The sequence below is a fragment of the Beta vulgaris genome, chromosome 6, assembly GCF_026745355.1.
Source record: "Beta vulgaris subsp. vulgaris cultivar EL10 chromosome 6, EL10.2, whole genome shotgun sequence".
NCBI classification, from domain to species: domain Eukaryota; kingdom Viridiplantae; phylum Streptophyta; class Magnoliopsida; order Caryophyllales; family Amaranthaceae; genus Beta; species Beta vulgaris.
Genome location: NC_079207.1, coordinates 55,741,160 through 55,753,702, shown reverse-complemented (window position 1 = coordinate 55,753,702; position 12,543 = coordinate 55,741,160). Strand labels below are relative to the sequence as shown.

The 12,543-nt window shown below is 35.4% G+C and overlaps 2 protein-coding genes across 2 annotated transcripts; one reads left to right on the top strand and one right to left on the bottom strand.

Moving 5' to 3' along the window:
- The first annotated feature begins 647 nt into the window (after positions 1 to 647).
- Positions 648 to 6,292, top strand: LOC104903637 (tryptamine 5-hydroxylase). The gene is made up of 2 exons (XM_010691705.4): positions 648 to 1,690; positions 5,432 to 6,292. Exons 1-2 carry the CDS (start codon positions 788 to 790, stop codon positions 6,080 to 6,082), a joined length of 1,554 nt encoding a protein of 517 aa, XP_010690007.2. The 5' UTR covers positions 648 to 787; the 3' UTR covers positions 6,083 to 6,292.
- A 1,623-nt stretch (positions 6,293 to 7,915) lies between these two features.
- On the bottom strand, positions 7,916 to 11,854 carry LOC104903638 (hypothetical protein). Its single transcript, XM_010691706.4, has 5 exons — positions 11,456 to 11,854; positions 10,095 to 10,232; positions 8,874 to 8,960; positions 8,717 to 8,764; positions 7,916 to 8,360 (listed from the first exon to the last, which is right to left on the bottom strand). Exons 1-5 carry the CDS (start codon positions 11,729 to 11,731, stop codon positions 8,226 to 8,228), a joined length of 684 nt encoding a protein of 227 aa, XP_010690008.2. The 5' UTR covers positions 11,732 to 11,854; the 3' UTR covers positions 7,916 to 8,225.
- Positions 11,855 to 12,543: the final 689 nt, after the last annotated feature.

The window sequence follows — 12,543 nt, the reverse complement described above, 5'->3', positions numbered from 1 at the left end:
GGGCTATGTCCTTTGTTCATTGGGACATCAATTACAAGGTTGTTTTCATTTTTTTCACAAACCACCATCAATATCTTCACCGAAAAAGAGGAAAAAAACAAGAAAAAAAGTGGTAAAATAAATGCTCTTTTTTTAATCAAATGCATAAATCTAATACCGTATGTTGTCGATTTCGCTTTGGGACTCGTTGTGTTCATCTTCATGTACGAAAATTCTGCAAGAAAATGAAGAATGTTGAAGAGTTTGATGAGATAGGTTAGAGAGAAGCTAGAGAGATGTTGGAGGATTTGGGAAGAAGAGAGAGAAAATATCTTGAAATTTGTGTGGCAAAATAAAAGTAATGAATTCAAAAAATATGTTTTATGTTTTTTGGCGCTCATCGAAGATTCAAAAAAGTTCAATGGCTTCGCATCCCACTTAATGAGCGCACGTTTTATGTATTTTGAGCTGTATTTTGGCTCCCTATCTACTATCCTAATGATAGACACGAGTCCGCCTTCGACTAATTGCTCGAAAGAAATGAACAGGAAAGACCGTAGACGCAACAAACACGTTTACACATTGATGTGGCAATACAAAATTTCACTTTGTCTCATAGTCATACTAGTACGTAGTAGCTAGTGTTTTCCCTTTCCTCCCATATGTGACTACGGTATCAAATTGGTACACTCCAAATGACATCAACTAAAACGTGAGTATTTTTTAGCAATTTGGCTTCGTCTGAAATTCTACTACTTCATCAAGCTAAAGCGAGAGAAAGAAAAACATAGTACACAATAGATAAAATATGGATGTTAACACCAACAACACTTTCTTGGCGATAGCCATAACACTATGCACTATAATTCTCGTCTACATCATTTACCGCTGTGGTCGGGAGCGCAAACGTCCTGTGCTCCCGCCGTCGCCACCAAGACTCCCTATCATCGGTCACCTCCACCTCCTAACAGACATGCCCCACCACTCTCTCTTCAACTTAGCCAAGCAGCACGGCCCAATACTATACCTCCAACTAGGCCAAGTTCCAACAGTGGTGATCTCCTCAGCTGATCTAGCTAAAGAAATCCTCAAGGTCCATGATCACATCTTCTGCAACCGTCCACAAATCATCGCAGCGCAATACCTTTCGTTCGGGTGCTCCGATGTCACCTTCTCTTCCTACGGACCTTACTGGCGCCAAGCCAGGAAGATTTGCGTCACTGAGTTGCTATCCCCAAGACGAGTCAACTCGTTCCAACTCGTCCGAGTCGAGGAGTTGACTCGGCTTCTATCCACCGTGTCAGCTCAGTCCGGGTCAGAAGTCGACGTGAGCAAGGCGTTTTTTGGGTTGGCGAATGATATGCTCTGCCGAGTTGCGTTTGGGAAGCGGTTCATTAGCGAGTCAACTCGGGGAGTTGGGAAGAATTTGGTGGATGTTTTGACGGAAACACAGGAGCTGCTTGCGGGATTTTGTGTGGGAGACTTTTATCCGAGTTGGGGGTGGGTTAACTCAGTGAGTGGGTTTAAGAGGAGGTTGGAGAGGAACTTAGAGGATTTGAGACGTGTTTGTGATGAGATAATAGAAGAGCATATAAAGAAGGAGAGGAGAGAGAATGAAGGAGAAGATTTTGTGGATGTGTTGCTCAGAGTCCAAAAACAGGAGAATCTTGAAGTGCCCATTACTGATGACAATCTCAAAGCTCTCGTTCTAGTAAGTACTAAATTCCTAACTCTTTCTCTAATTCTCTTTATTATCTTAATTCATAGCTGATCAGAATAATATATTAATCATGTAAACAAATGAACTTTGAACCAAAGTTGAGGACGAAGCAGGTCTTTCGTAATCATAGGACACATTATAATAACTTTACGTAATTTTGAAAGGAAATTCTTATGCCAATCAATGCTAATATTTTGTCTTAATTGACCGAAAATGTTATTTACTTCGTCAACTTTAATTATCGCTCTATTAGCTAATTATATTTGTTGTTTGTATAAAAGTGTTAATAAGTTCGTATATAAAAAAAAAAGTATTAATAAGTAAGTTATAATTAATTGCGACTTAGGCTCCGTTTGATAGGGTGTTAAATGTTTTTCTCAAAAATGATATTTCCTTTTTCTTATTTTTCGTTGTTAAATGTTTATGCGATTACCTATTTGAATGGTTACGGTTTGCAAAAATGGTACAACAACATTCGAGAGATAAAAAGAGATAGTTGGAGTAACTCTTTAAAGAGAGAGAAAATGGAGAATTACATCTTACCCAATAATGAGACTTTGAGTCTGTCTTGGATGTATCTATATGGACACGTTGCAAAGTGTATTGAAGGAGATACCTTTTGAGATAAAAAGAGAAATGACTCTACTTTGTATTGGGCCTACAAACTAAAACATTAATTTTAACTCAGGTGTGGAAATGGACCTTCAAAAATTTGTTATTTGTTCCAACCAACCATATGGTGACACATGGCACAAATTATTGCTATTACTAAAAAATATTTTTCTTCTTATAATCATTTAATGATCTTTTCTAAAATTTTTTAAAAAAACTGGTTATAATTACTTTCCCAACCGTTATAATTTTGTGAAAGTATTGTATCAGACGGTCTGACCGAAACTTTCGGTCGGACCATCAACAACTCCCATGGAACATGCGTCTGCACAAAACCAAAACAAAAGAAAAGAAATAAGTTTGAGGAGAGAGAATGGACCTGAAACATAGAAGAATGAGAAGAGAATGAGGAGGAGAGAGAGAAGGGTTAAAGGAACACCCAACTCTTTAAAAGTGTTATAAAGATCAAAGAGCTTCTCTTTCCAATCAGGTTGACGAATAACAAGCTCAAAAACAGCTTGAAATGCAAAAGAAAGAGAATTTGCATCTGGGAAATTATTACAACGAAGGTGTTCGGCGAAATCAATGGCAGTGGAGGAATCACCCAAACAACGAGTAATCTGAAGGATGAAATTACTTGAGATTTCCACCATTCACAACAAATTGAGGTTCGAAGTTTTCTTCATGAAATTCTTAATTTCAGTCTTCATTCTTTTCCTATTTTCCATTTTCAGATGGTTATTTTTTTGTTTCAGTTGGTTATTGTTTTGTTTCAGTTTGTTATTGTTTTGTTTCAGTTGGTTATTGTTTTGTTTCAGTTAGTTATTGTTTTGTTTCAGTTGGACTTTGTTTCGTAATATGTGTACCAACTGAAAGAAATAATAGACCAACTGAAAGAAATAATGGACCAACTGAAACAAATAATGGACCAACTGAAACAAATAATGGACCAACTGAAAAAAAAATTAAGACTAACTGAAAAAAAATTAAGACTAAGTGAAAAAAATGAAGACTAACTGAAAAAAATGAAGACTAACTGAAAAAAAATGCAGACTAACTGAAAAAAAATGAAGACTACCTGAAAAAAAATGTTTCAGTTGGTGCTTAATATGTTTCAGCTGCTCTTATTTTTCCTTTCATTCAGTTGGTGCTTTGTTAATGTTTCAGTTAGTTCTTGTTGTTCTTTCAGTTGGTGTTTTATATGTTTCAATTGGTGTTTAAAAAAATTTGAAACCAACTGGAAAAAAAGAAGACTATCTAAAAAAAAATGAAGACTACCTGAAAGAAAATGAAGATTACCTGAAAAAAAATGAAGACTACCTGAAAAAAAAATTAAGACTACCTAAAAAAAATAAAGACCAACTGAAACCCAAGTGCGTCTAACTGAAGCACAAGTGCTTCTAACTGAAGTGGCCCGACCAGTTGTATTGTGTCAGACGAGTCTGACACAATACCTTCTCTATAATTTTTCTTTGTCTATGAAATGAGTCTAATATTGGATATATTTCATACACAATTTACTATTTTTTCCATATCCCATCAATCTTAAAAAAAAATTTAAGTGTTTAGGATTAAAAATGAATACAAACTCAAACCAATGCAAATTATGAAAAATTAATATTTTTATAAAATTATATATCGTGCGATTGGGGGTTCAGTGGGTGCCGTAAGCTGGAGGAAGCCGGAGGAGGGCTGGGTTAAAGTAAACGTTGATGCGGGTAAGGTGGGTGTGGATGGTTCGGGCCTAGGCGTTGCTTGTCGAGACGAGGAAGGAGACCTGTTGTTTTGTGCGACGGTGCAGTCGATGGCCGGGTGGGAACCGAGAATCTCCTGCTCCGGGTATTATTTCAAGACGTTCCGTATATGAGCCTCTTCAAGCATTCAAAATTAATTTCTTAAAAAAATTCTAAACTATATATCATAATTAATTTTTTGTAATTATATTTAATTTACATGAGTAACTTTTTTTATATAATTTTGATCATAATATAAAATTAGCTTCATTTATTGACATAGGTACTACAAAATAGTGAAAAGTTTTAAGAGTTTTATTGTTGTTAAGTGATTTTATAAGAATTCTTGAAGGTAGTATGAAGAAACATAATAGATGAGAGAGAGTGGAAAGCTAATTGAAGACTCATTTACCATTGTACCAATGTACCTCTTCTGATATTATCCAACTCCAAACCTAAAATCTTCTTAATTGAAAATCTCCAGTTTGCAACAGATTAGAGCAGCTCCAGTGGTATTGATGAGGTCCCCACTTGCAATTTACCAATAGTTGGAGCTAGTAGCTTTGTTGTTAGAGAGAAAGCAAACTTGTTGCTTTGGGAAGCCAAGCAGCTCCACAAAGCTACTTGCTTTGTCTATTTTTTGTGGGCCCACTTTCACTTTTCTCTTTCACATTTTACTTTCAAATACACTTTCTTTGTATAATAGGAGACTTGCAACGGTATTAATATAGATCTGTAGAATAATTTGAGCTGTTGAGTAATTTGCAACGGTTTGTTGTGCTACAGTATATGCAATTTTTTTTTTCAAATATTAGTCTATAAATAGGAGTAACAATGTTGTAAAAAAATATACCCACAAGATTTCTATATCTCTTTCTCTCATATATTATTTCCTTCAGAAAAATATACCCGCAAATGGATGATTGTTCTCAAGACAATATGTAGTACTTTTTTTGGAAATCAAGATAATATGTAGTACTTTTTTTTAATGTAATCTCGCTTTCGTTTTTATGTATTAATTATGTTGTATCTTAATATATATTTTTTTTGTTGTTTTAGTTTATTTTTAAAATGAGTTATTTAAAATTTGGAATAAAAGTCATTTATTTCGACAATTTATTATTTTACAAGCTAATAACAAATTATGATTGTAATTGTATAGTAAAAATTGTTGATATGGTGATGACAGGTGTGACCTACAAAAACTACAAGTGGTTGTAGTTTTTCAATGGGAGAGGTTGTAGCTTGAAAATGTTGCAGTTTGAAAATCTGATGTAGCACACAAAGTTACAAGTTGTAACTTGTCATTGTAGTTGCTCTTATACCTCCCTTCTAACTAGGCAACTGGCATATGTTTGTGGCTTCTGACTTATATCTGATTGAACAGGACATGTTTGTGGCTGGAACCGACACAACTTCATCAACATTAGAATGGACAATGACGGAACTAGCTAGGCATCCAGAAGTAATGAAGAAAGCACAAGAAGAGGTAAGAAGCATCTCATCACAAACAGGGCACGTTGATGATAGTCATCTTCAGCACTTTCATTACTTAAAAGCTGTTATTAAGGAAACAATGCGACTCCATCCAACAGTTCCTCTCCTTGTCCCACGAGAATCAATGGAAAGATGTGTGATCGATGGCTATGAAATACCACCCAAAACTCGAGTCCTTATCAACACCTTCTCAATTGGCCGAGATCCCAAGTCATGGTATAATCCGTTGCATTATAACCCAGAGAGGTTCATGGAGGGTGATCTAAAGATGATTGATTTCAAGGGTCAAGATTTCAGGTTCCTACCATTTGGTGGGGGAAGGAGAGGCTGCCCTGGGTATTCATTCGGGTTAGCAACAGTTGAGCTCGCACTAGCTCAGATGCTGTATCACTTTGATTGGAAATTACCATATGGGGTTGAAGCTGAAAAGATGGATCTTACAGAGCTATTCGGGTTGGCTACTCGAAAGAAAACGCCTCTAGTTCTTGTCCCAACAGTAAACGAGGCTCATCCTTTTAAGGGAAGCAATGATCAAACTTAGAGATGATGACGACTGACGAGTCAAATGAAAAGGCTAAAGTTTAAAGGTGCGCTAAGGCTAGATAAGCAACCAGTTGTAAATGCGTAAATGTCTGTCTAGACTATGAATCTGTGAACTTAGATGGCAGTAGAGTTGTGTACGTTTAAGCAAAAATTTTCAATTTTAAAGATCAATCATATAAATCCAGAACAGGACATGTTTGTCGTTGTATCTAGGGTGTTCCCGGTTTGGGTTGGTTTTGGAATGTGACCCAACCAAAATCGCAAGTATACAGTTTCACATTTTCCACCCGAAACTGCACCACACTTTTGCCCAAACCAACCCAAAATCGAACCGCGCAAATCGGTTTGGTGCGGTTTGGTTTGCGGTTTAACCTTTTCTTTTTTCTTCCGCGACATGAATTTTGTATTATAAGAGTAAAAAAAATTGTTAATAAATATAAAGAGTCCAAATAAATATGAATTTGACTTCATACTTAAACATAATAATAATTTATCAAAAGTGTCTAAGTTCTTTACCTCAAACTTCTTTTTTCAGTTGTATACTTGTACGCCATCTTGTCAAGTTTAATTTAAAACAAAAATCATATAAAATGCGATTTACGGTGCGGTTTCGGTTTACAAAAATCAAAAACCCAATCCAAACCGCAAATCGTGGTTTGCTTGAAATCATAACCCAAACCGCAATTTTAAAACCGCAAACTAACCCACACCGCGAAAAAATGGTTTGAGTTGCACTCTGAATAGCCCTTGTTGTATCAAAACTACAAGTGTAGAAGTTGATGGATGGTTGTTTGTCAAATGGTTTGAGTTGCACTCTGAATAGCCCTTGTTGTATCAAAACTACAAGTGTAGAAGTTGATGGATGGTTGTTTGTCAATATGATAGTTTCTTTGTCCAACAACCTATCTTTTTATTTCATGTCATTTTTCTAGGCAATTACGGGACCTCGCCAAGGTTAAAAAAAAAATGGCTTCATTACCACATCCCCCTCAACCACCGTTCTCCATCCTCCAGTGCATGAGATCAAAACCCCAACTCATTGTTAAATTTATTCTCTTACTATGAAGCATCTGGTAGTAACAAAATGATATCATTTTGAATAGTGTTAATTAAATTTATACGAATTTTTCACAAAGTCAATTCTACTTCAATGAGTGGACTCTTAGAATCTCGATAGATTGTTGCCTTGCAACAAGCTCACTAGTCATATTTCACCAACCCCATATCTCCTCCTCATCCTCGTCAACAGCCGAAGCACCCCACCCTTGTATCTTGGGATCCACCTTCACATCCCTTTCGCAAACTCGACTTTGATTGCTCCGTTGTAGCAGGTATCATCATCCGAGATCACCATGATACATGTGTCCAAGTTTGTGCCTACGACCTCGACAACACCTAAGTCTATATAGCAAAAACCACAGCTCTTCAACAAGATCTCTTACTTGCAAATTGTAATCAAAGATGATATTCCACATCTACAAATTGAAGGCCACAACCTTTTAATAATCAATACGGTAAAGGTGTCTATGATCCTCCTTGGCAAATCAAATACATCATCAAAAGATATTCGAACTCTTTTTCAGTTGTTCTTTTCCTAGAATATCAAGCATATCTATCAACATACCAACAAAGCAGCAAATTGAATCGTCAATGTAGGATACTTAGTTAACTCTGCTTTTTTAATTGAAAATTGCGACAATTCTACTTTACACCATGCGCCATATTCTTGTAAACGATAAATTAGGAGTTTCTCTCGTGCAGAAAGCCTCCCATTTACTTCTTTTCTTACCTAATTAAAAAAAGGTAAAAAGGATGTGAAAATCAAGCAATATAAGCACACGTCATCATAAACAATTAACTAATTTTGCATGTACATACATAAACAGAAATTTCTACAAGGTGAACGGGAAGAGATCATTTGAACGTAGATGTAAGTAAAGAACAAAGCTCCAAGAACCAAAAATTCTATAATGTTGCTCCCCCTTTTCATACATGCAGGACAATGAGATACATGAGATGGTAGTTTCTGCACCTTTGTCAAGGGACTAATAACGTCGATTTTGAAGCTTCACCTCAAATCAATGGAGAGCAATGCATCATGAAGATATCAACCAAGTCCCTCGACTTCCAATTACATGCACTCACTTGGATTCAGAAGTTTCCTCTGCCTCCTCAGATGAGTTTAATGTGGTAATCTTACCAAAGGATTCCTTCGCATCTCCAAAGAAATCCTTGACCTTATCGACCACTGTCTTCAGTTGATCTTGAGTAGGCAGCTGAACATGGAATCAGAAATTTATACATCATCATCAACAAATCATATGTAGATACTCGAGCACTCTTAGAATTATATTCAGTCTGTCTCCACAACATGATATAATAATTACAAATTTACATATTCTTCTACATCCAGTCAGATTATATCCCAAATAATTGGCAACAGAGGAATAACTCCTTAGACATTGGTTAATTATTACTTGTCCTCAATCCCATGTGGGACAACTCACATGTGCATTGCATATATATACAGGGTCTCAACTCTCAACATTATCTCCCAATCATTTGTTCATTTTTCATATTTTCAAAGAAGAAAATCTTCTATAGTCCACATAATATAAAAGCAAGAAGTTACCTCAATAACATCTTTAGGAGTAAGGGCAGTTCTTACATCAGCATTTTCCTGCATTAATTCATGCACAAAAATTAGAAGGTCTAGAAATCTTGCATTAAAGGCATATAATGATAGGAGAAAAGATATGCAAGTTCGATGAAGGATGCGGAAACATTACAACAAGCTTGTAGCCATATCTAAAATCAGTTGCTGTCCTCAAAGTACGAAATTGCTTCTGTGCTATCTTTATTAACCCCTTCTCGTCCTGTACAAGCATAGATTAAGTATGAGGTACGGATATATATTGCCCAAAGGTCTATTTAAAATCAATAAAGGTAACACCAACATGGTAAAACTTGCAATCCTGATCAATGATAGGATATAAAATATATGTAAATATCTTTATGCCAAATATTATGGATGTAATTCTTTGTATCTATGAGCAGTAATCTTCTGTAATAATTGCTTCATTCTTTGTAAGCTCTTTGATACTTCTCAGCAACTATATAATACATTTAATGTGTGATTGATCTCCTCAAGGAGCCTTTTCCATACTCCGATATTCACCATGTGGAAAATCCTAATGAAAATATTAAATGCTAAAAAAGACATGAAACATGTTTCAGCACCTAGTTTTAGGGGGAACACTTAATCAAACGTTGTAGAGATCAGAAAAGAAAAAGGAGGGAGCACATTTTTCATTCATTAGTCATACAAGAAATAAAAGAAGATTTTACAAAAATTGAGACCAAAACAATCTGCATAAGCACAACAGAGAGACAGCAGGGTGTTGTTAGAAACGCGGAATATGTGCTCTTCTAAACCAGGTCATATGCAAATAAGTTGAGTCTGTGGCAACATAATTCAATATAGAAAATGAAGGAATAAACAAATAATATTTTTTATTAGATAGGTAAGTTGATATCTTGTGACTTGCAAGGGGTGAGACTTAATCCCGGGTCCTATGGGATCGCAGGTGATGCCAATACCACCAGACTGTCACGTGCTGCTCATAAACAAGTAGTGATTACTATCAATGAACAGAGCAAATATTGCTATCTGCAAAGGGTTGTAATTGGGTAACAAATCACACTACAATTGTACTTGACCTTGTCTTTCTATTAATCTACAATTGCCTTTTGCATCCTAGTCATTGCTGTTTTAGTCAATTTAAGATGAAATGTCCCAACATTTCACAAGTGACACCAAGAGATTTACGCCTTCCAGCCGTCAGGCACCAGCAACCCGACTTTTATAAACAGAAGCACAAGCATATGAATATTGCAAATCGAATAAAGATCAAAGCCAATAATCATGGTTCACAAGAGAAAGCAGAATATTCACAATATTTGTCTGCATAGACACAAAGTAATTATATGATGCAGATGAGTAGGCTTACTTGATAAACAACTGCAGCAAGATTTCTCGCAATCGTATCCTTGTAGATGTATTTGCCCAGAATATTATCTTTTGCAGCAACCATGATCTTTGCAGTTGTGCCACCAGTAACTAGATTAAGTGGATACCATAGGTAAACCTGTCCGTTTTCATCATCGAGTCAATAAATCATGATGATTTTCGCAATTATAGAAAACCAACTTTTAGACTGTAACAGATGTAATCACACACTACAACAACAAGTAAATATGTTCCAGCATATATATATATAATTCGTATGATGATTTCATGGTTGACGTTGCATCAAATAATTTATTTTATTGATGCAACGTCAACCAGAGGGCTGCTTAGTATTTCATAATAGTTATGAGCAATTTTTCTTACAACATTTTTTGATTTGATTTTCTATCATGAATGTTGTACATATATTATATTGAGCCATATATGATATTCGTGATTCTATATACAACATATCCAACTCAATATATATATGATATTGTGACTCTGTATGCAACTTTTATTGTGCATTACACAATTAAAAATTATAATGAACTAAAAATCCTTCTTAAGCGTTATGTTTTAAGAATCCCCCAAGAACGATAAATATAATGTGAATTTGTTAGGAGAAATTTAGTTTATTCAAAAACAAATGACTGAGTGCCAGAAAGATCTAAAGCAGCATCAATTTACTCTTTCCCTCGCTTGCCAATGAAAACATATTTATTTATACTTCAATAAACAAATACAAAGATAAATAGGGGTGTAAACAAGCCGAACTGAGCCCAAGCTCATGGTTGCTCGGATTGGCTCCACTTGTGACACTTGCACTCGAACTTCAGCTGAAAAACGGCTTCTTCGAGTTTCAATTTTCAAGTTCAACTTTATTACAATGGAAATCATGTAAAAATATTCATAATTATACCTTTTCTACTCCTTTTTATATCCTCACAAACATTGTGGATACATTTACTAATAAATTTACTAACATGTATATCTCAAAATTGTGTTTCAAACTTTCTTATACTCGGCTCATAACATATTTTTCGAGCCGAACTCAAATAGTTAGCGTGCCTGATTAACACCCCTAAGTCAGTCCATGACAACCAAAATCATAAAATAAAATAAAAAACTGAAAATACCAACTTGTGTAAACATTGAAATATGTTGTAAACGCGTAAAAACTCAACTACCCACTTGAAAATTTTGTGAACTTTATGTCTATACATGAAAATTCAAGTACCCAATTGAGAAAAGTTGACATCTTTATAAACACAAATCAAGTAACAAAAATGATATAACAACTTATGAAAAATCAAATTGCAATATAGAAGTAAGAGAGAGAGAGAGAGAGAGAAAACAGACATTAGCCATACGAATGAAGATGACAAAGCGAGGATTGCCATCATCTTCAATCTTGGGCAAAGGAGGAGGACCAGGACGTTGAAATTGGCGAGTCATCATTCCCTTTTTACCCTTGGCTTCCACCACAAATTGCAGTTTCTGGTGAAGAGTTTTTGGGCATTTTGGTCTTGTAGAATGTAAAGAGTGTCTGATAATTGATGTAGTTTCATCAACTGTTGTTGACTTAGATTTCATGGGAAGTCTAATTAGAGAGTTTAGTGACATACTCACCTCCATTTTTCCTCTTTTTTGCTTTTAGAGGATGTTGTTCTTCCTCTAGTTTAGTTAAGTGGGGTTTTATTTGTTCTTGTTCTTTTTGGAGGTGTGGAGTTTGACAAATCATCCATATATTTGCTTATCCACAACCTTCAATTTTCGAGTTTTTACAGGGAAATATTTTTAAGGTGTTTTGTTGACATGTAATATCCATTGCATACGTGGCTCGATTATTGGAGCCCAAATAAGAAACTTATTTTTAATTTGAAGCAAAATCTCGAATGGGCCAAGAAAAAACCATGTAGGTGTCTGGATCTATGGGTTTATGTCAAAATTTTAGAAGAGTAGTCCAAGTGCAGCCCAATCTATGTGTTGTGCCAACAACCTATTTTTCGGATATTGACTAACAAGTGCATGACGAGTAGTACACATAATTTTTTTTTTTTTTTTTGGTACATAATGGAAGTTAGGACACCCTTCTCTCAAGGGAGACTCCTAACGAATCAAGTAGAACTGACTTATTTAACAGAGGTTCCGTAGAAATATCCACGTCTACCGAAGTAGCAGAACTAGTGTGACCTTTTTTTGATAGAAGATCTGCTACTCGATTAGCTTCCCGAAAAATATGCTTGATGGCAGTGGCGGAGCCAGGATTTTCATTCAGGGGTAGCATAGTATAATTAACCAACTAACGGTTCATAATATAGAACATAATTTACGTTAACCTACACTTATAACCCTTTTAAAAATACGACATTATATTATTATATGGTTCATAATACTTATATTTCTGTAAAAACTCTACGTACCTTACTACTCTGTCGTATCTCTTA

Coding starts and splice junctions, on each gene's coding strand:
- LOC104903637 (XM_010691705.4), top strand. CDS start 788: ATGGATGTTAACACCAACAACACTTTCTTGGCGATAGCCATAACACTA. Junction 1,691..5,431: donor ATCTCAAAGCTCTCGTTCTA/GTAAGTACTAAA, acceptor CTGATTGAACAG/GACATGTTTGTGGCTGGAAC.
- LOC104903638 (XM_010691706.4), bottom strand. CDS start 11,731: ATGGAGGTGAGTATGTCACTAAACTCTCTAATTAGACTTCCCATGAAA. Junction 10,233..11,455: donor TCTTCATTCGTATGGCTAAT/GTCTGTTTTCTC, acceptor GAAAACGGACAG/GTTTACCTATGGTATCCACT. Junction 8,961..10,094: donor TTGCTGCAGTTGTTTATCAA/GTAAGCCTACTC, acceptor ATGCTTGTACAG/GACGAGAAGGGGTTAATAAA.